This window comes from Pristis pectinata, chromosome 3 (genome assembly GCF_009764475.1).
Source record: "Pristis pectinata isolate sPriPec2 chromosome 3, sPriPec2.1.pri, whole genome shotgun sequence".
In the NCBI taxonomy this organism is placed as follows: Eukaryota; Metazoa; Chordata; class Chondrichthyes; order Rhinopristiformes; family Pristidae; genus Pristis; species Pristis pectinata.
The window spans coordinates 39430776-39455265 of NC_067407.1; the positions used below are offsets into that span (position 1 = coordinate 39430776).

Genomic DNA, 24490 nt, shown 5'->3' on the forward strand with positions numbered 1-24490 from the left:
ACCTCCTCCCTTAGCACCATTCAGGGCCCTAAACAGTCCTTCCCAGTGCTTCACATGTGAATCCATCGGTGTCATTTATTGCATCCAGTGCTCCCACTGTGGCCTCCTCTACATCGGTGAGACGACGCGGATTGGGGGATCACTTTGTCGAGCTGTTTCACTCTTCGTCTGCCATAACAGCCAGGATCTCCTGGTCGCCAGCCATTTTAATTCCACTTCCCAGTCTGTCCACTGCTTTCTCTTACTGCCAAGTTGAGGCTAGACACAGTTTAGATGAACAGCACCTCATATTCCACCTTGGTAGTCTCCAACCAGGAAACTCAAACATCGATTTTCTGCTGGTAACCACTTCTGGTAACCACAACTCTCTATTCCGCGCCTCTCCCCTTCCTGTTTTCCATTATCCCACTGGTCCCATCACCCCTTCTCTTTCCCCTCCCTCATCCTCTCGATCTGCCCATCACCCACACATTCCTCCAGTTCCCCTCCTCACTTCCTTCCCTTTATTCCATGGTCTACTGTCCTATCAGATTTCATTTTCTTCCACTCTTTATCACTTCCACCTATCACCTCCCAGCTTCTTACATCATTCAGGTTTTCTGCCTCCTTCACCTGTCTATCTTCCCCCTCTCACCTGGATTCACCTATCACCCACAGTTCGTGCTCTGCCCCCTCACCCCGCCTTTTATACTGCCTTTTTCCTTCTTTCCAGTCCTGATGAAGGGTCTCGACCCAAAACGTCAAAAGGCCATTTCCCTCCGTAGATGCTGCCTGACCCGCTAAGTTCCTCCAGCATTTTGTGTGTTGCTCCAGATTTCCAGTATCTGCGGTCTTTCTTGTGTCTCTGAAACCACACTGTGGGAAACATATTCGCAACATCCCCCCTATCAATCCTCCTCAGAATTTTCCATGTTTCAATAAGATCACCTCTCATTCTTCTATCCCACAATGAGTATAGGCCCAATCTGCTTAACCTCTCTTTACATAATGAACCCTTCATCCTGGGAATCAATCTAGTGAATCTTCTGTGCACTATCTTCATTTCAAGTACATCCTTCCTTAAATGCAAAAACAAAAACTGTAGGCAGTACTCCAGGTGTGATCTTGCCAGAACCCTGTAAAGTTGCATCAAAACTTCCTTATTTTTATGTTTTATATCCCATAGCTGTTGCAATAAAGGCCAATGTTCTATTAGCCTTTCTAATTACTCAAGCCCCCAGATCCCTTTGTACCACAACATCTTGTAGTTTCATTCAGTTTAAATAATAATTTGCTTTTTCATTCTTCTTTCCAATGTGGATAACCACACATTTTCCCTTATTATATTCCATCCTGCCACTTGCTTATCTATATTCAGGTTAATCACGCAAAACTGATAAAAATTGTGTAGGTCATTAATTGGAGGATGTACTGGAGAACTCCTGAAAAAAATTACTATTAAAGTCTGATTTTGCTTGCCTGTATGCATGAGAAATGACATTTGAAAGAAAAGCAAAACAATTAATGCTGGGAATCTAAATCTAAACCACAAATGCACTGAATACTTAGCAGGCCCGGCAGCATCTATGGGGAGAGAAAGTGTTCTCCCTCGAAATTCATTCCTGGACTTGAATGAACTGAATTTTGGAGGCAGAATGCAACTTGCTGACATGACTTTTTAACATTTTTAATACCACTGACTGGGAATGAATTTCTAGACAGTAGCCTTTCTTTGATTACTTTTATTTCAGATGTTTGAGATAATCAAATTAGTTTTCTTTCTCCTTTTTTCCTCTGATGTTAAATGTGGTGTGATGCCTTAAATTTTTATTTTATTTATGCATTTTGTGGGATGTGGACATTGCTACCTAGTAACTATCTGTTCCTAATTGGCCTTGAGAAGGTGGTGAGTCACCTTGAACTGCAACAGTGGTTGCAGTGCAGATGATGGTTCTCCCACCAGAGAAACTACACCACCTCCCTTAGGCGGAATGGTTGTAGAATACGGAGATCCAGGAATTGGACCCAGTAATGGTGAAGGAACTGCAGAATACTTGCAACTGATCGTGTTCCTTTATGTTTGTTGTCTTTGATCTTGTTGGTAGAAGAAATGTTTTTGAGAGTTTCGATCAAAGAATCTTTGGCGAATAACTGCAGTATGTTTGCAGAAGGTGCACACTGTAACCATAATGTGCCAGTGGTGGAGGGAATAAGTATTAAGGTTGTAGACTGGATGTCAATTGCGTGGGCTGCTTAATCTTGGATAGTATTGAGCTCTGTGAATGGAGTTGAAGCTGCACTCATCCAGGCAGGTGGAGAGTGTTCCATCACACTCCTTATATGTGCCTTCTTATGTGGTGGAAGGGCTTTGTGGTGTTGAGAGTGCCACTCACTACAAGATATCCAGCCCCAGGTCCGCTTTTGTGGCATAGTATTCATGTGGCTGGTCTGGTTGAATTTTAGGTTAATGGTGATCTCCAAGATGTTGATGGTGGGGAACTCTATGATGGCATGTCAAGGGTAGGTGATTAGCTATTCTTACTGGAAATGGCTTCTACATGATACTTGTGCTTTATGAATGTTACTTGCCACCAATCAGTCCATGTTTGAATGCTGTCTAGCTCTTGCATGGACTGCTTCAGTGTTTCTGATCATTGCAATTTATAGTGGTAGGAAGGTCATTGCTGAATATAGTTGGGTTGAATATGTTGGTGCAGGAGTCCCCCAGGGCAGCATCCTGGGCTGGGATGATTGACTCACAACTACCTTCCTTTGAGGAAGGTCTGACTCCAGCCATTGGAGAGATCCTTAATATCAAGGGGCTGCGTTTCTGGTGTTAAGCCTTGATATATGGTGAAACTCAGTACAAATACAATCATCAGAAACAAAATCCTTGTCGACTTTATCTTCTGCCATCCAGGAGTGCTGAAACCAAGTGTAAAATGTTACTGACTTCTGTCCAAAATAAGTCAATGTAACATTGTGGGGACTGCACAAAGCTGTGCACATCTTTAAGTAGGTTTTAAGATTAATAAAGGGTCGATTGGGTAATAGGAAATGACTAATTCCTCTGGGTAGAGTGTCATTAAGGTGTAGTCAATGTAAAATTATCACAGTGAGGACAGAGGGCAAAATTCTTTTAGCACATTTGCACAATGAATAGAGTGGTTGAAGCATCCTTTTAATTGAAAATTGAATTAATGTTTCAAACAATATATCAGTTTGGGCTATGGATAAGAACACGGAAATGGAATTCTCTGCATGGGTGTAATCTTAACATCCAAACCAAACCTGGCCAAAGTAAAGGGCTAATTGCCATGGATTGGGAATGGAAAATATAACAATCTCAAACATTGGTGTGAAGGAAAAACTCCCAATTATTGATCAAGATGCTAATTCTTAGCAAATCATCCTGACCTGAATAAAGTACTGAGCAGAGCTGGCACTGCATGGCTTGACTCAATCAGAACCTAAATGTTTTCTCAGAATGTACACTTGACCCAAACCCAACATAAATTGTAAACTCGAGTTAGTTAGCCAGGCTCTAATTGGAAATGGCTTTGGATTCGTCCAGTAAGGAACAGGACAGGCACAAAACTGGTCTTTTTCTATGACACAATCTGTGTGGAGTTTACACATTTTCTCTGCAACTGTGTAGGTTCCTGCCACATCCCAAAGAAGTCCCAAAGATGGGTTGAATGTTCTTCTGTGTCGTGAGCAAATATGAAAGTACGTAAAATGTATTTCCTTCCATCAGGGATTGCTGGATAACAATTAGTTAGGTTCTTGCTCCTCTCCCTAACCTCAGTACACCACAATAAAATATTCCTAATCCTGCTGATACTTTGGCATAGCTGGGGAATTAATTTGCAAACTTTCTGATTTTTTTTAATACTTGCTGTCTTAAATGGAGATCCTTTTCTTTTTCAATTTTTTATTAGTTTTCAAATTAATACAGATTAATATATAACATCAATGTTTGTACATGCAATACAAAGAGATCAGGAGAACAATCATGGCATAGATAATCATTAAGAACAACAAACTATAAAAAAACCTGTAGATCCAACGATCTCTTAGTAAATGAATATAATATAAAAGAAAGGAAAGAAAAAGATTTATTATATATATATAAATGAAAAGAAAGAGAAAAATCCCCAAATCAATAAGAAAAATTATAAACAATATATCAAACCAAACTAAACTAAACAGAAAAATTTCAAAAAAAACCAAAAAACAAGAAAAAAAACTGGACTAAAATTTCTCAGTAGAAACAGAACAATATCATGTCGTCAACTCCATTCCTCTAAATTGGAAAGTTATTGGAAGGGGATCTATATCATGTGAAAATATTGAATAAATGGACTCCAAATCTCTTCAAATTTAAGCAAAGGATCAACAGTACCACTCCTAATTTTTTCCAAGTTTAAACATGAAATAGTTTGAGAGAACGATTGAAAAGTAGTAGGGGGTATTGGATCCTTCCATTTAAGCAAAATGGATCGTTTGGCCATTAATGTAACAAAGGCAATCATACGGTTAGAGGAAGCAGATAAATGGCCAGACCCTATCCTTGGTAATCCAAAAAATTGCAGCGATAGGGTGAGGTTGTAAATCAATCTTCAATACATTTGAAATAATGTTAAAAATGTCTTTCCAATATTTTTCCAAAAGAGGACAGGACCAAAACATATGTGTCAAAGAAGCCACATTTGATTTACATCTGTCACATATAGGATTTATATGGTGATAAAAACGAGCTAGCTTATCTTTTGACATATGGGTCCTGTGAACTACCTTAAACTGTAGCAAAGAGTGTCTGGCACTCATTGAAGGTGTACTAACTAAATGAAGAATTTCCTTCTATGTCTCTGTAGGTAAAGATGTCTGGAGTTCACTTTCCCATTCATTCTTAATTTTGTCCAGTGATTCTGGACGTAATTTCATAATTAAATCATAGATTATTGCTATCAAGCCCTTCTGATAAGGATTAAGACCTAAAAATTTTTTCCGTAATTTCAGTTTTGTAAGGTGTCGGAAAAGAGGGTATAGTAGCTTTTAAAAAATTTCTAATCTGCAAGTATCGAAAAAAGTGTGATCTGGGCAAATTGTATTTGTTAGACAATTGTTCAAAAGATGAAAAACAGTTATCAATGAATAAATAACAAAAACATACTATTCCCTTCCTTTTCCATATGGAAAAAGTTGAGTCAACTCGGGATGGATGAAAGAAAAAATTAGATTGAATGGGACTTGACAAGTTAAATTTATTCAATCCAAAAAATTTACAAAATTGAAACCATATTCATATTGTATGTTTAATCATATTGGGTTAATCATATGTTTACTTAATTTGGTAAGTGCAAAAGGGAGTGAAGCTCCTAAAATAGAAACTAATGAAAATTCAAGTACTGATTGGTGCTCAAAGTGTACCCATTTGGGGCATTGAATTACATCTGAATCTTGTATCCAAAAATCTAAATATCTGATATTAATTGCCCAATAATATAATCTAAAGTTAGGCAGGGCCATACCACCATCCTTTTTTAGTTTTTGTAAATATTTCTTACTTAACCTTGGGTTTTTATTCTGCCAAATATATGAAAGAATCTTAGAATCAATAGTGTCAAAAAAAGATTTCGGGACGAAAGTTGGAATCGCTTGAAATAAATATAAAAATTTTGGTAACATATTCATCTTAACCGCATTAATTCAGCCTACCAATGATAAAGACAGTGGGGACCATTTAGTAAATAATTGTTTAACATGGTCATTTAAAGGCAATAGATTAGCTTTAAATAAGTCCTTATGTTTCTTGGTAATGTTAACACCTAAATACATAAAATAGTTACCAATCTAAAAGGTAATTGCCTATAAATTGGGGTTTGCATATTTAATGGAAAAAGTTCGCTCTTATTAAGGTTTAATCTATAGCCAGAAAAAACACTAAACTGATCTAGTAGTGATAATACTGCGGGGATAGATTCCTCCGGATTAGAAATATAAGGTAACAGGTCATCTGCGTAGAAAGATACCATAGAACCATGGAACCATACAGCACAAAACAGGCCCTTCGGCCCACCATGTTGTGCCGTCCATCAAACTACCCTCACACTATCTAACCCTTTCTTCCCGCATATCCCTCTATCTCACATTCCTCCATATGCCTATCCAACAAACTCTTGAACCTGTCCAATGTATCTGCCTCCACCACCACCCCAGGCAGTGCATTCCATGCACCAACCACTCTCTGGGTGAAAAACCTCCCCCTGACATCTCCCCTGAACCTCCCACCCATAACCTTAAAGCCATGCCCTCTTGTCTCCTTATGAATCTTCTGTTCGCGAGTAATGCCATATATATTTGAAGAGTCCCGGAGTGCAATAGCCAAGGGTTCTAAAGCAGTATCAAATAATAAAGGGCTTAAAGGGCAACCTTGTCTAGTACCTCGAAATAGCCTAACCAAAGGAGATCTTTGATTATTAGTAAGTATTGAAACCATAGGTGTATAATAAATCATTTTAATCGCAGATATAAATTTAGGGCTAAAATTAAATTTTTGAAGTGTAATGAATAGATATTGCCATTCGACTCTGTCAAACGCCTTTTCAGCATCTAGTGAAACAACACATTCTGGAATTTGGGATGAAGGGGAAAATATAATATTCATTAATTTCCTAATATTAAAATGTAAATAACAATTCTGAATAAATCCTGTCTGGTCTTCAGAGATAATTTGTGGTAGAACCTTTTCCAATCTAAAGGCCAATATTTTGGAAAATATTTTTGAATCTACATTTAATAAAGAAATAGGTCTATAAGATGCACAATCAGTGGGATCTTTATCCTTTTTAAGAATTAAAGAAATAGTTGTTTCATAGAAATATTGTGGTAGTTTACCTACTGATTTTACCTACTGAAATTTTGGCTAACCAGGGAACAAGAGTATCAGAAAAGGATTTTAAAAATTTGGCTGTATATCCGTCAGGGCCGGGTGCTTTACCTGAGTTCATTGAAAATATTACTTTCTTTATTTCTTCCTCTGAAATGGGAGCATCTAATGTAGAACGTTCATTTAAAGATAATTGGGGAATCTTCAGATCTCTTAAAAATTCATGCATTAATGTAGGATCCTCAGGGGATTGGTATAAAGAAGAATAAAATTCTTGAAAGGATTTGTTAATTTGAACATGATCTATAGTGTAGATACCATCTGGTTTACAAATTTTATTAATCTGACGTTTAGATAAAGTAGCTTTCAATTGGTCGGCCAATAATTTACCAGATTTGTCATCATGTATATAAAATTGACTTTTGTTTTTAAGTAGTAGATTTTCAATTGAAGATGTTAATAATAAACTATGTTGTATTTGGAGTTCTGTTCTCTTTTTAAAAAGCTCCAGATTAGGAGTATCAGAATATTTTTTATCGATTTCTTTAATCTTGTCAGCTAATATATGTATTTCGTTATTAGTTTGTTTTTTCAATCCAGTGGAATATGAAATAATTGACCACGGATACATGCTTTAAAAGTATCCCATATTATCCCACTGGAGATTTCTTCAGTAAAATTGGTTAAAAAGGAAAATGAGATCTGTTCTTTAATAAACTGGACGAAATCTAAGTCTTGTAATAGAGAAGGGTTAAATCGCCATTGTCTGACATCAAATGACACATCTGGTAATTTAATTGATAATTTCAATGGTGCATGATCAGAAATGGCAATTACATCGTATTTACAGTCCATAGTAAGTGGAGCTAGTCTAGCATCAATAAAAAAATAATCAATCCTCGAGTAATTATGGTAGACATGAGAAAAGAATGAAAATTCTTTATCGTATGGGTGTAGAAATCTCCAAACATCTAAAATTCTGGATTCAACTAAGAAGGAATTAATAAAGACAGCAGATTTGTTTGTAAGTGCAGGATTTGACACAGATCTATCCATCGAAGGGTTTAGACAGCAGTTGAAATCTCCACCCATAATCAAAGTGTATTCATTTAAATTAGGAAAAAATGCAAACAGATGTTTAAAAAATTCAGGGTGATCTACATTGGGTGCATAAACATTAACTATAACAACTTTTTTTATTATGAAGTAGACCAGTAATTAATAAAAATCTACCATTTGGGTCTGATATTGTCTCATGATGGACAAACGAAATTGAGGAGTCTATAAAAATAGAGACTTCTTTCACCTTTGCTTGTGAATTTGAATGGAACTGTTGACCCCTCCAAAATTTAAAAAAAAGTTGATTATCTTTCTTCCTGATGTGAGTCTCCTGAGCGAAAATGATCTGAGCATTTAATCTATGAAAAACTTTATAAAGATCTTCTTGTGCTTAACCAGATTGTTTAAGCCATTAACATTCCATGAAATAAAATTAAGTCTTATCCATTTTAACAGATTAAAAAACATATGGTATGTAAAGGGTTAATCTTGGTATATGCGAGAAGTAAAAACAAAAGTTCAAAGAGGAAGCAGATGTGATGACAATTTAGAAAAATTTGTAGTTTAGTCCAGAAGGAAAAAAAAACTAAAAACAGCCCCACCCCCCTCCCCCAACAGCCCGAAAACTGGCCAATAGACAGCCAGAAAGCTACCCTCTAATTGAACTAACCTCAGTTCTATTGGTGGCAGTAGTCCAAGTTGAAAAATATATAAACCACCCATGTTTAGTCTAGAGGTTAATGACATAATCGAAACAAAGATATCGAACTAACAACCATAGTTGTGGGATTGAAACAGAGCCAAAGGGCGTTAACAATCAAAATTTAAAAGATACAGTTTAATAGTTATTTCGAAAAGAAAGCAAACGATCAGTCATTTTGTTAAATTCTTAATTATTGTTAAAATAAGACATTAAAAATATTAAAAGAAGGAAAAAGAAAGGTTTAAATCTAAAAATTAATTGGATAATAAAGCAAGTAGGTAGTAAATCAAAAGAAAAACACTATGTCTCTTCCGCATTTCTTAGCTTCTAAAATTAAAAGCTAGTTCAAAAGAAATTCTTTGGCCTCTTGGACGGATTTAAACCATTTGCGAGATTTATCAGGTAGTGTAATTCTCAACCTTGCTGGGAATAATAATGCAGGATGATAAATTGCTTTGATAGAAATGAGCCATAATTGGTTTGTAGGTCAGCCTTTCTTTCATAACTTCTGGGGTGTAATCTTCAACTATTCAAAACTTCCATTGTTTAAATTGAATCATTCCACGTCCACGAGTGGTACGAATCGAGAGTTCCTTGATGTTGACATAATGAAATCTCAATATTACTGGCCAAGGTTTTTGGTCCAGAGCAGGTTTGGATCTTATTGCTCTGTGAGCTCTATCAAGAATGGGGTGAACAGGAAACATTTCGGAACCAAACATATTGACCAGAAGTTTAGAAAAGAATTCCGTAGGGTTACCGGTCTCGGTGTTCTCTGGAAAATTGATGATCCTTAAATTTTTCCTCCTGCTGCGTCCTTCCAGGTCGATGATCCTCTGTTGCTTTTCCAGGTTTTGCTTTGTCGTAATTAAGGCTTTCTCAAGTGAGTGGAGTTTGGCATCTCTCTCTTTACCAGCTTGGTCGAGTTCAGCAATTAGTTGCATTTGTTTGGCATTTCCCTGGATAAGAGTATTTTGTTTGTCTTCGAAGTCCTTTAAAATGGACTTCAATTCGGCAAAGCTCCGGTCAAACTTTCTATCCAGATTAGAAATAGCTTCCAAAGTAGGTTGGTCTTCGTTACCTTTACCATTAGCTGACGCTTTAGATGTGGTGTTCATTTTAACAGTTAAAAATCAAAATTAAACTTGCACCAGTATTGTAAAAGACTTATTAAAGAGTGGTAAATAGTAGATTAAAGAAGTGATTGGACCAAAGCCAAGTTATGACTTAGTCCATCGAGTGCCACCAACAGACTTTAAGTGGAGATCCTGGCATAGAAGTTCAGTGTGCCCTAATTGTTATACTGGGTGGCCTCAGCAACTTTGCATCAGCAACCATTTTGGTCATGGGTCTGCTATTTCTCAAGTGCTGCTAGACAGACTTCACACTTTGGGGATGAAAATGTGCCACCTAACAATTGAAGATATAAGGTGATACACTGAGTGCTCATGGCCTGACTGAGGCTTGGGCCTAGGTCAGCAACTCAATGCATTTGGGAGTGTGATGGTTGTTAGATGATGGAGATTGGGGCCTTCATCAGTGGCCTGAGGGATCGGTGGATGGGGACAGGAGTGGTCACTGGGTGATTGTGATGGTGGGTGACAGAGCTTTTGGTTCTTTGAGGTGGAAAGAGAGGTTGGGAGTGGATAGCTGTAGGAGTGTTTGAAGGATGAAAGGTTCAGCCTTAGTGTAGAGCTGTGAACATCTTGTCCCAGGAGTGCTGAATGAAGATCACTTCTGGGACAACATGGTCCAATTTCTCTCTCCAAAAGATGGTTGCAGGGGTAATGATGTGATTTGATATTTGTCAGATACACAAATGTAGTGCACACCTAGAGGTCACATAAAATGATCTGAAAATTGTTGTCATGGTTTATTCCATAGTATTTTGGCCCCAGGCTATTACTTCCAGTTTTCTACTATGTGTTCTCTGTTAGAGAAGAAAATTTGTGGCCAGTTTATAATTTGGTTAAAAAAATTGTATTACTAGAAACAAAAATGTAATTATTATTCTTTCACACTTATGATCTTTATGTGGATGAAATTTGAATTTGATTCACCAGTTTATGAAACAGAAGGATTGCTTCAGCATAATGTTAGTGAAACTGGAGTATCTTTCTGTCCTAATTCACATGGAATACATTATATGTATTAGAGCTTATGATGACTAATACTTTTCTGCCTGGTTCACAGCTTGACTCTCTAGTACCTAGATTCAGTTGCTTTGCTTTGTGTTATTAAAAACAGAAAATTCTGTAAATACTCTGCAAATCAGGCAGGAATGTAGAAAGGAAAAAGAAGTTAAAATTTTGGGTCAGTGACTTTGCTTTAGCGTTGTTGCTTTTGGTGTCGTTGCTTCTGGGCTATTTTTGTTAACTACCAAACCACTATCTGTGCATTTTGTAAAACATATTTGTTAGATTGAAGTGAGAACTCATTCCTATCGGGCAAGTTATGTTAACTAATTGGAGGAATCCTACAAGATGGCCAGAATGTACTGAGGCAGCTCAGTCCGTTTGACTGACAATACAAGGATGAGGAAGTTGATAAATCTTTGTGTACAAATGAATCTTGAGATTCTGTTTCTATTTATCATGTGCACTGGTAATTATCTTTTACCAGCCTGGCATAATCTGCTCTAGTTCAGAAACTGTTAACTGCCTTCCATTTGATTACTTTTGTTTGATCTCTTCCTTTGTCTTGTCGTCCAACAGGCCAGAAACTCTGGCTGATTTTTAAACTGGCTTCCCTTTTGTTTACAATTTTCCCTTGCACATTGATCGGAGAAGTAATGTTTTGTGGGATCCTGGGATTGCTTTTAGACTCGTCAGCCTGATAGTTCAAGAGAAAGCAGTAAAGTTATAGCGACAAAAAGATTTTGTATCCACTTTGTAACTTTAAAGGAAAATGGAGCCTAGTCTATTAACCTATCTTATTTTGTGCTCTGTGGCTGTCCAATGGAGCCACATATATGTTGTTTGAGCCCATTGTGTGCTGGTGAAAAGCAAGAGCTCTCATCCCTTTTTACTATCCAGTGGTACTTGCTGTTGTATTGCATATTTGGATATCAGTAAGGTAATTATTAGTGTTTCTTGGTTAATATCAGACAAACACCAATCTTAGGGTTGAGGCCTAAATAATGACTAGTTACACGAGCAAGATACAGACAATATTCAGGTATGGACTGTCGAAGAGGAATAATTTTGAGAAAATTGAAGAAAATTAGAATAATCATATTCTTTGCACTAAACTGGACTTTGTTCTTTTTTGTTCTAATTGTGTTTTCTTGTAAAAATTGTGTGTAATTTATGTTTAACATGTTTTTGTGATGCTTATATGATGCTATGTGCCTGTGATGCTGCTGCAAGTAAGATTTTCATTGCACCTGTGCATACATGTATTTGTGCATATGGCAATTAACTCGACTTCAACTTTAATATTTTCTCCACTGAATTCTTCATTCCATCAACGACATTCTGTCATTATTGGTCACAAGGGTGGATGGAGAGAACATTAGTATGACCAAAGTTGTACCAAATAGTCTTGTAAAAAAAACTTTAGATTTAGCGAGCAATTGGATCTACAGCTTAGACTACTGGAGTTTTGATTGAGTTGGAAAGTAATTGAGAAAAGAGTTAGCAAAATCTGCAAACAGTAATCATATCCCTTGTGGGTGAAATGAAGCTTATTCATGCAATCGGGATGAAATAAATACTCTACTTCAACAACATTTGGCAGTTGTCCAGCAATAACACAGCTGTTGAAGTGGATTAGTCGTCAGGGGTGACAGACACGGTGGAGTGACAGTATGTTAGATTGGCATGCACCCCAGGTTGTGGAGAACTTGCATTAATTTGGCATTTGCCCACAAGAAGTTTTCTGTTCTGTTTTTCTATAACGGCAAACTACACAAAAAGGCTTTGTTTCAAACATTTCTAATCTTTCTTATTGCACTTGTTTTGACATGTTGAAATCCTTCATTTGAATCGGTATGGACCTGTCATATATTGAAAATTCAAATAAAGAAACTTGGAAGAATATTTTTCCTGTTTTCAATCAAGGAAAATTATCTGCTGGGGTTTGTATGATCTAATGTTGGTGCTTGCACATTGTAGCAGGCTGACTGGATGGTAGGCTCATGAAGGAGCAGGAACTGCTTTCCATTACCATGTGTGTATTCAGCTAAATCAGCACAGACAGAAAATTACACAGTTAATCATGGTTTGTGTGGGCTATTCCAACACTGGGACGAGGGAAACTTTGTATGGTCCCAACTGCTGGTGGGTAGCTATCTTGGTATTATCAGCACTATAAACAATTAGGCTTTTTAAAACAAAATTGTGCACTTTATAATATTGGATCTCATAACATAAAGGCATTTTTATTTTGTAGTTTTGTACATGAGTGGTGTGAATATTGCAGATCTGTGGACAGTGAGACGAGGCAATCCCATTCACAGCCTAATGTCTTGTTGACCAGCCTCGCAAGTATTGCCATTTTATTTTATTGGGAGGAGAACTGGTGCCCGTGAAATCAGACTCCAGCCTCACAAGTATTGCCATTTTATTTTCATGGGAGGAGAACTGGTGCCCATGAATCACTTCAGGACTGTAATCAAGGACTTTTTTTTAAATGCAGTACTGTGGCGACTCACCGTTTAGTCGGGTGAACTGGCTCGGCAGTCGGGTCGCGCGGCGTCGGAGCGACGAGGCCCAAGATGGCGGCGGGCCTCGTCTTTCTGAGCGATGGGGAGAACCCGTGCGCGGGAAAGTCTTGATGACGTAATACTTACGTCATTGCCGGTTTCATTGGGTGGGAACAGTCTCCCTTAAAGGGCTCGCGCAAGGCAGGAAAATAAACCAGTTCTTGTTCGGCAATCCTCCGACTAGCGTCTTGTTTTATTCCACGGTAGCAACCGCTACAAAGGACTTTTTTTTAAATGCAGTACCATTGTTTCTAAATGGTCTATACTGCTGATAAAGGTCTATAAATGGATAACACAGATTGTATAATCTAAAAGCAGATAATGAGTGGTGTGGTTCACTGACAGATTTCCGTAATATGATCCCATATCATCGTAGTACATGAACAACATTAAGTGACCTTGTGTTACTGAATTCCCTCTGGTATTTCTCTTCAGTTATTCCTGTATTGGAAAGGTTCCACTACAAAACAAGTATGCTTGTTTAATGTTTGTAAGAATAGCAATGTATTTCATAGGTGGTGGGTGCCATTTGATTTTAAAAGTAAGTCGATACACCTAAATTTTTGTTATTTTTGTTTTTAAATGATTGTGTTTTGAGATCTGTCTTGGATTGTAGTAGCTAAGGGCCAACACAGATATGATGGACTGAATGGTGACTAACTTTTCTTCTAGTTCCTGTATTCTTTCTATGGTTCTCTGAAATCACTGACAAATCTGGTATGGGTCCACAGGTGGCTAGGGCCTTCCATTTTTAAAGTGTGAGGTTCGACAAGTCTGGGCTGCCTGATCAGCAATTTGTCGACAAGAATGGTTGCTGGATGGCAGTGGAGAACTGGGAAAAAGAAGAATGTACATCACTCCACAGTTTGATTTCTGGGAAAGAGCCTTCCTCCTCAGTGAGACCATGAACTATTTAAGCTAGGATTTGTCAGTGTAATGAAAACTAAAATTCTGAAAAAACCTGGGACGACGGGGTGGCACAGCTCCAGTAGGTCTGGGTTTGATCCAGATCTCCAGTGCTGACTGTGTGGAGTTTGCATGTTCTTCCTGTGATCACATGGGTTCCCCCCCACCATCTCCCCTGTGGACAGGTTTCTCGCCGCATCCCAATGGCATGCTGTATATTACCTTTGGTGTTGATGGGTGGCAGGGTTGATGAGTGTGTGAGAGGCAACTGCTTAACCTGGAAATAAGTGGGATGGTGGGATCAATGGAATTTCTTTTGAGAACTGACAGAGACTGGATGGACTAAATGGCCCCCTTCTATGTCAAAAGGAAATACTAAATCTATGGAGAGGTAAACTGAGCTAGTTTTAGTTTTGTCAGAGCCCTGGTCTGTGGATAATGTGTGTGCCCTTTTGGACGACGTACTTCAGCATTTTACAGTATGACCTCCTCCCTCGATTTTGTTTTTGAAGAGATTTGTAAGGGAATTTTAATGAATATTTACAATCAAGTTCTTGCAAGTGACCATTATGCAAAAATACATAAGTTTAAATGAAGCAAGAAGTGCAAGGCACTGAAGGAAAGAATGCTGGTAATAAGTCTTTGATTTCTGTACTTTGAAGTGGAAATAGCTGTTGCTTTTGTGCCAGCAATAGTCCCTAGTTCATTTTAATCCTAGTCATCCAAAATTAAGTTATCTGGAAGTCTGATCAGTTATGATCTTTTCCGTCATATTCCATGAGGAGCAGGTGACAACTATGCCTGTTTGTACTCCTGCTGAATTCACATTGTTTATATGACTTGGCTACATAACAATGAATCTACTACACACTTGCAGGATTTTCTACATACATAGTACAAATGTCTTGTTTATATCTTTATCTTTCTGGCTGGCACCTTGCTAGCATCAGAGAAAGAACCAAGCTCGAGGTAAACTTGCACGTGTGATAATTCATTGGAACGATTACATATCTTGATGTCAAAATATCAAAAGCTTTCCAAAAATTGAATTGCTTTCGAAGGACAATGATTATCGCAAATGGCAGAACTGAAAGGTGGGTAGATATTTTACAATAGCAGTTTCTTAAGATTGTTGTTACCAACACTTTTTTTTATTGGGAAGCCTAGAGAACTCCCTCTTCAAGTTCCCCACCCACAAATTTGCCCTTACAGAATTTGCTAATCTCTACCCAAAAATTTGAGATACGGAATAGAATTCGCTCTCATGAATTTGTGTGGGGAGAAAAGAAGTAAATAAATTACAATTTTTTTTCAACTTGTGTCTCTTGACACACGTGCAGATGACATGGCTTTGCGTAATATGGCCCATTTTCCTTGGAACAAAACCAACCCCCCCCGTAACACAGGGGTCGTCTGTTTGAGGTTTTGTTGCAGTACCCACCTGAGGTAAAACAATTTACTGTTGCCTGCCTCCTGTGACGAATAAAGAATAACTCTTTTGGGATTCTACTTGAGTAAAGGACATTATTTAGGGAAGGAGTGGTACTTACAATAACAACTTGCATTTATATACTATCTTTCTCAATGTATTAAAATCTAAAAATACTTAATACGAGAATAAATTGAGTAACAAGTTAAAGATGATGACTGAGAATAGCTTGTTCCTTCAGTTCCTGTAATGAAGTATGTTCATTACTGAATATATGAATATAAAGTATATGCCTACCTGTCTTCAATAAATCTTTGTAAAGAGATTAGAAAGCCCTCGTTATATAAATTTATACAAGAATTGTATATTGTGGTGACCAACAGCTTAGTAATGGTAACCGTAATGGTTACAATGTCTGCATCATTCACACCTTAATGGAACAAGGGCATTATAATTACCTCTGGTTGGTGACGCCAGTTATGGGGTCATGCTGAGTAATAACAATCATCACCAACAACAGCTGTTACCTGACATATTTTTTCAACTAGTAATCCACTTTCAAAATTTGGGTAGATGATTCAAATAATATGCATCCATTATTATAGGTTTCAATCCTGTGCTCAGTCTCTTTTGAAGTTAAGCAGTAAGGATCATTATCATAGCAGCCTTGTATTAATTACATTTTTAACACTTTATTAATTTCAGACATCCATTGTAATAACATGTGTAAAACAAAAAAGTGCTTGGAGGAACTTGGGTGGGGCGCAGGGAAGGTGGAGATGGGAAATAGAGGCAGGTGGGTGATAGGTGGAAGCAGACGAGGGGAACACAAAGGACAGATGGAGCTTGGTGGGGGAGGGGAGAATGAAGGTGGAGACAGCTGTTTGGAGGGTGATAAGTGAACATAGAACAGTACAGCACAGAACAGGCCCTTTGGCCCACAGTGTTGTGCTGACGTAGCTAATCCCTCCTGCCTACAGAATGCCCATATTCCTCCAATTTCCTCTCATTCATGTGCCCATCCAAGCCCCTCTTAAAAGCCCCCAATGAATTTGCCTCCACCACCTTATCAGGCAACGCATTCCAGGCATCCACCACTCTCTGAGTAAAAAAAACTTACCCCTCACGTCTCTTCTGAACCTACCCCCTCTCACCTTAAATGCATGCCCTCTGGTATCGGATTGCTCAGTAATAGGAAAAGGATATTGTTTGTCCACCCTATCTATGCCCTTCGTAATTTTATACACTTCCAGCTGATCACCCCTCAGCCTCCGCCGCTCCAGAGAAAAGAGCCCAAGTTTTCCCAGCCTCTCCTGATAGCACATGCCCTCTAATGCAGCCAACATCCTAGTAAACCTCCTCTGCACCCTCTCTAAAGCCTCAACATCCTTCCTATAGTGAGGTGACCAGAACTGCACGCAATACTCTAAATGTAGCCTTACCAGAGTTCTATAGAAAGCCAGAGTTCTATAGGTGGGAACACAAATGATACTAGTCTTGGAATCTGATAAGAAAGGAAGAAGATGATGGGAACTATTAGGGAAGAGGTGAAGAGCAGATGGAACCAAATGAGGGGGAGGATCCAGTGGTGAAGGATGTAGGTATTAAATGGATGGAACCAGGAGGGGGAGGAGGACAAAAATGGGTGATGGGATGCTAGAGGGGGAGTACGGGTGGGACGGAGGGAGGGAGGGAGGGAAACACAGGAGGTTAGGGTTGCCTGTAATTGGAAAATCCAATGTTGATACCATTGGGTTGTAGACTACCCAGGCAGAATATGAGGTGACGTTCTTCAAGTTTGAGTTGGGCCTCGCCCTGGCAGTAGAGAACTTTTCATTCGCACACTGATCCATCTGTCCTCAGCCTTCTCTAGGTTGCCCACCTCTTTGCGGGAATGTGTCTTTGCATAGAAGGTCTGGAGAAGGATGCTAGGTGCCTTGTCACGGTTCATCCCAAGCAGCAACATAACAGAGGACTCTCTGATCTTTGGTCTGTTCCCAGGGACATACACAGAGACAGATATCAAGTGCTGCTAGAAGATCATCAACTCGGTGAAAGACTCACTTTGGTCTGTCCATACAATGAGATGTCTATAAGGGAATGCTGCCAGGCTGCAGGAGTATGTGCAGAGGGACGCACTGAAGGTCGGTTCAGGCAATGCAAAGGCGTTGTGGGGAAGGATGGCAGTCAAGGATCCTTCTGCCACTAGACATTGAGGGGCGAAGTCTGGGGTAGAAGCTCCTCAAACACTTGAAGTGTGTATCACACCAGGAGGATACCTGAGTGGAAATGATGCTATCTATACAATGTGCAAATACTACAACTGTATAGAACTGTTAACACTGTCAACGTATATAATGAACGTGCACTGTTTTTCTTTGTACTTGCATATATTTTTTAATATGAATAAAGTTTATTTTTTAGATAAAAAATTCTTTTCCTCTACAGTTGCTGCTCAACCTGCTGAGTGCCTCCAGCACCTGCAGTTTATAATGTCTCCATTGATAACATGTGTTTTTGGTTCAAAATATTATCTACATCTCATCCTGAAAATTAATTTCCAAAGGCTGCAAAGTCCCTGAAGAAGTTTTGCACAGGCAAAAGATAAGTGCATTGTCATTTCTCATCACAATGCCTAGACAAAATCTCCCTTGACTGACCTACACATCATCATGGTGTCATGACAACAACCTTTCCCTCAATGTCAACAAAACAAAAGAGCTGGTCATTGACTTCAGAAAAGGGGGCGGTGTACATGCACATGTCTGCATCAATGGTGCTGAGGTCGAGAGGGTTGAGAGCTTCAAGTTCATGGAACATCACCAACAGCCTGTCCTGGTCAAATCATGTAGATGCCAGGGCCAAGAAAGCTCACCAGCACCTCTACTTCCTCAGGAGGCTAAAGAAATTCGGTTTGTCCCCTTTGACTCTCACCAACTTTAATCACTGCACCATAGAAAGCATCCTATCTGGATGCATCACGGTTTGGTACGGCAACTGTTTTGCCCAGGACTGCAAGAAACTGCAGAGTTGTGGACACAGCCCAGCGCATCCCGGACACCAGCCTCCCCTCCTTGGACTCTGTCTTTACCTCTCACTGTCTTGGTGAAGTAGCCAGCATAATTGAAGACCCCACCCACCCGGGTCATTCTCTCTTCTCTCCTCTTCCATCAGGTAGAAGAGCCTGAGGGCACGTACCACCAGACTTAAGGACAGCTTCTACCCCACTGTGATAAGACTATAGAACGTGTCCCTTATACGATGAGATGGACTATGACCTCACGATCTACCTTGTTGTGACCTTGCACCTTATTGCACTGCACTTTCTCTGTAGCTGTGACACTTTACTCTGTACTGTTATTGTTCTTACCTGTACTACCTCAATGGACTCTGTACTAACCCAATGTAACTGCACTGTGTAATGAATTGACCTGTACGATCAGTTTGTAAGACAAGCTTTTCACTGTACCTTGTTACAAGTGACAATAATAAACCAATATCAATACACGTCATTTCAACCTTCCAACCTTGTATGTACTTTCCTTGATTCTGCTTTTTCACAAGTTGACAGTCCTGGTGGTCAAAAATACTCCAGCCCTCTGGTAAAGAATTCCCTATGCCCTGAAAAAATTCTGCTGCCCTCTGTCCTAAATGGCAGACTTCACCTATCTTGAGAAGTTCACCCTTTTAATTCTAGGTTTTCCAGCGAGGGAAGCAGCCTCTCAGCATGTAATGTCAGGCTGATGAATGCATGATTTGAGATTCTCTTCTACTATGTATCAAAGAACATAAGCCCATTAAACTGAATAGGGCTGCCGTTGTCGCAGTGCCGGATGGGAAAAGAGGATATTTCTTGCAGACATATTTTCCAGGGCTTTGATGGCGGACTGTTCTGTGCCTTAGAAATCACAGCATCCTAATTAGAGATGGTTACCCCACACTTTTAATGTTTCTCCCTCCTTGGTAAATTTCTGAACTTACTTAGAGGTTTCTATTGCACCCATCAAAGGTAACCTTAAGGCATGAAAACCTAGGGAAATGCAGTAAAGCAAATCCCTGGACAGAAGATACTGTTCTCTTATTTGTTGGAAATTACTCGTGTTAAGAAAATAATTTATTTCTGAGAATAACTGCCATTGTTTTTATTTCCAGATGACAATGCTGTGGTTACGTTGAATGTTTCACTAGGCTATCGTGATGACCGTATTAGTGAATGGACCGAAATGGCCCATTCGATTGAGAAACGGAAACTAAACTGCAACTTCTCATCTCCAAAAGTATGTAATCTTAGTTCTACAGCATCCCCTTAATGTTGAAAATCAAAAACTGCAGATGCTGAACCCTGAGCTGCTGACTGTTTCCAGCATTTTCTGTTTTTACTATATTAATGATTTTCAATATGTTGTTCAATCGTGAGATGTGGGTATTGCTGGCCAGACCGACATTTATTGCCTTCCCTAACTTGGAGGCTTTGGAGAGGGTTCAGAGAGGTTTACCAGGATGCTGCCTGGATTGGAGGGTATTAGCTATAGGGAGAGGTTGGACAGACTTGGATTGTCATCTCTGGAGTGTCGGAGGCTGAGGGGAGACCCGATAGCAGTTTATAAAATTATGAGAGGCATAGTTAGAGCGGACAGCCAGGATCTTTTTCCCAGGGTAGAAATGTTGAATACTAGAGGGCATGGCTTTAAGATGAGTGGAAGAAAATTTAAAGTGTATGTGCAGTGCAAATTTTTTACACAGTGGCGGGTGCCTGGAATGCATTGCCAAGAGTTTTAGTGGAAGCAGATATGATGGTAGGATTCAAGAGGCCTTAAGATAGGCACGTGAATATGCAGGGAATGGAGGGATATGGATCATGTGCAGTTTAATTTGGCATCATTCTCAATACTGACATCATGGGCTGAAGGGCCTTTTCCAGTGTTGTATTGTTCTATGTTCTAACTGGTCCCGAACCCAATGGCTTGCTACGCGATTTCAGAGGGCAATTGAGAGTCAATCACATTGCTGTAGACCTGGTGGCTGAATAAATAGGGCAGATTTCCTTCCTTTCCTGAAGGCAATAATTGAAGCATGTGGTTTTTTAGCAACAATCTGGTAAGTTCATGTCATCATTCCGAACATTAGATTTTAATTCCAGAGAATAGAACACTGCATGCAGATCAATCTGTGGATACTGGTATAGTGATCCATTGTGTGAACGAATTTAAGTTGCACATACATTTCTCAGCAACTTATGATGCTGATTTATTAACTAATTCACTCAAATGTAAACTGTATTCCATGAACTTCTTTGAAATAAGTAGATAGTACACCCTGGGCTCATTGGTGATAAGATTAGTTGATTTTAGGTTTAATTCCTGGCCTCTGCTGAGTTTGTTAGACTTGGTCAAGATACCACAATACAAAGAGTTAAATGTAGGGGAAAATCCGTCATGAATACTACTTTGCTTATTTCCCACCTGGAAACTTGCACTTGTGTAGGTGTTAACTAGGGAAAGGATCATGATGCCTCTGATAGTCAACCTTTCAGTTCTCAGGCCTACAGCAGGGCCATTTCACAATAACCAACCAACTTCACTCACTTTATTCCATGTATCCATACTGCATGCCCAATTCCAAAAGCATTTTTACAAATCTGTTCATGCTGGTGACAGAGTTCACATTTTGAAGCGCCTGTAGCAATAAAGATTATTTCCTTTGAAACGACATTATGGCTTTGAAACAGCTGAGGGTGACACTTACACTATGTAACAAAATCTTCTGAACCCTTATGGTCTGGAGTATGATTAATTCTGTTTCCTCTTTTGAACAGAATCATGACAATCAGGGGCAGCTGTATGACTGTGAGCTGCTTCCCTTCATGGAATTGGGGAGTGTTGCGCACAAGTATTACCTGATTAACATTCGACTTCCTGTTAATGAGAAGAAGAACATCAACATGAAAATTGGAAAACTCAAGAATATTCGGATGGTGGTAATGTCACTGCTACTCTGTTCTGATGTGAAAGTACACCAGGGGATTTAGTACTAAATGTTGGGGGCGAAATATTAATGAATTGTCCACTTATATACCCAGCAAACCATTGTTTTTTTTTCTCTATTCTTGCCAGAAAATACTGATGTATGATGACTAAGTTTTGTAAGATACCTGGTAGTCCTCTAGTGCTTTGCCAGACTGAGAGACCAGCAGGACATGGGTGCATAGAAGAATTGTAAATGAGTATAATCACGTATTCCTCTTTTTGAAATCTCAAGGAGAGTCCTGGCAGGATCCCTTTTTGTTCTGAACCCCACCTGAAAAAGGACCTGCATCCTGGAAAAGTCCCCTTTATTTCTACTCTGTTTCCTATCTGTCAATCAGTTCTCAGTCCCAGTTTTTTTTTAAATTTTACCTACCAGCCTCTTGTGTGGGATCTTATCAAAAGCCTTCTGAAAGTCTGAATACACCATATCCACTATTTCTCCTTATCTTTTCCTCTTATTCTCTTATTCACATCCTCAAAATAAGTTCCAGAGCAGGTTGCTGAGACAAAATTGGGCAAGGTCATTTGCTGGATGTAGACTCTGGGGGGGGGTGGGGGGGAGGGGGTGGGGAGGGGAGGTGGCAAGTAAGTCCACATGAAATTGGATAATACTTTTTGCAATATTATTAGTGTACATTAACAATAATGCTGTGGATACAGAGAGGGGTCTCTTCTCCTGTAGACAACTGAAAGAACAGATTACACTGCAACTGCCAATACTGCTCATTCAGTACCAGATGCAGCAAAAGGTTCATGGAATGATACTTTGAAAACGCTGTCATGCGTTCACAGATCACTGAGGATGATCTCACTCTGACGGCGATTCTAGCTTAAGGATCTAAGAACCAATTCGCCTTTCAGGTCTCAACCCAAAACATCGACGATCGCTTTGCTTCCGTAGATGCTATTTGACCCGCTAAATTCTCTTTTGCTCCCGATTCCAGCATTTACAGTCTCCTTGTACCTTCACCCTTCAAAACCTGGTGCCTCAGCTGTGATCAGGAACCACTGAGTGATGCACTTGTTTTTGAAGTAGAGAAGATTTCCAGGTGACCTGATAAATCAAAGGCTTTAAGGGTCTGTTGGGAATGCCACATTCTATTAACTTGTCATTTTATAAGGACTTTAACGATAGTCATTTGATTTTTTTAACAGTCAATTCATCAGAATGGGGGATTCACAAGGGTCTGGTTTGCAATGAAAACCTTCCTGACTCCCAGTATTCTCATCATTATGATCTGGTACTGGAGACGAATTACAATGATGACTCGCCCACCGGTCCTTCTGGAGAAGTAAGACCAGTATTGAATGTAGTCTTATGGATGTATAGTATGTTTCTAGGTAGCATTTAGTTCACTCGTTTTCATTCTTATACGTAATGTGTAGCTATTGTATGCTTTAAATATTGTTTTTCTTACTTTTTCTCTCGTTCCGTCTCTGGCAATGGAAATTGTCTGAGTTAGGACCCAGTATCCTCGCCATTACCAAAAACCTTAATAAAATAGGAATAAAAAAATAAAGAAATTCAATAAACCTATGGCTCAATTGGTAAGCACAACTCAATATGAAACACTCCCACGCAAATCAGGAGATCCCAGGCTGAACTTCAAATCTATTTAAGTAATGTCAACTGCGCATTAGTTGTAGCAAAAGAAATCTTAAGGCTTTAGTGAAAAGAAAAGTTTCAATCATGTTTTTTTAAACTGACCAAAGATTCCTGTTGTAGACTGTATATATAAAGTTGTGATTATATAATTAAAAGAACATTTCTAGAACTTAATAAAATGAATAATGGGATCCTATAGCCACTAATTTTCAAAATGCATTAGTGTAATTTAAGGAATTAAAGTGTGTTTCATGTGGGATACATGTGCAGGCAAACTGAATATTGTTGTAAGATTAGCTATACAGGCTTCTCTAAGCTACATCACAATGTTTCTGCTAGAACGAATTTCATAAGTTGTTAATATTTTATTTGCAGAGTAATTTTTGCACTTGGAATCTCAATGACCTTTATAAATATCCCAGTGGAATGGTTTTCCATTGGATTTGACTGGACTTGGATGCTGCTGTTTGGAGACATTCGACAGGGCATCTTCTATGCCATGTTGCTGTCATTTTGGATTATCTTCTGCGGGGAGCATCTCATGGTTAGTTTATTCTGCAGTGTATATACTTGGTTCGAGAAGTAGTTTTACTAAATCAATTTCCAAAAGAATGGCACTGTTGTTACTTAAACTTTTAAGTGATTTTCAAATTCAATCCATTTAACAAGAGTTTAAATTACTGTGGTAGCCATATGATGGGGGAAATTTTGTGAGATGTTCTTGCTCAATTCTCACAAATTTTAAAAGTGATAAGGTTTAAAACACTTTTAAAAACTGTTTAAAAGTGATGAGGGTTTTTGCCTTTACTATCCTTTTAGATAGTGAGTTTTCTGCATGCTCTGGGTGATATCCTTTTCCCCTCCATAATCCTTCTGCCATTTACTTTAAATCTATGCACCTGGTTTTTGACCCCTTGGTTAAGAGGAATAGGTCTTTCCTTGTTGCACTATCTTGGCTCCTTCTCTCCTCAGCCCTGTCTATTTCAAAGAAAATAACCTTAGCTTGCTCAATCTTTCCTCTTGGTTGTAATTTTCTGAACAACTAGAGTACAGTTCCATTACATATTTCCTGTAGTACAGTAAACTGAATTGGTATTCAGACAGCTTGTGTCCTTTCCAGTGCTGTTTAAACTCCCTTTCCAGTGCTGTTTAGTTTAAACTCTCTGCTCTTATATTCTCAGCTAA

General features: G+C 38.9%; 1 protein-coding gene across 3 annotated transcripts in view; it reads left to right on the plus strand.

Moving 5' to 3' along the window:
* Positions 1-24490, plus strand: part of wls (Wnt ligand secretion mediator) — a 103819-nt gene that overhangs the window by 60158 nt on the left and 19171 nt on the right. For all 3 annotated transcript variants that reach the window (XM_052012842.1, XM_052012841.1, XM_052012840.1), the window contains 4 exons: positions 19826-19950; positions 21489-21650; positions 22855-22991; positions 23681-23849. In XM_052012842.1, the coding sequence (XP_051868802.1) occupies positions 19826-19950; positions 21489-21650; positions 22855-22991; positions 23681-23849 (593 nt within the window). The remainder of the gene's footprint in view (positions 1-19825; positions 19951-21488; positions 21651-22854; positions 22992-23680; positions 23850-24490) is intronic.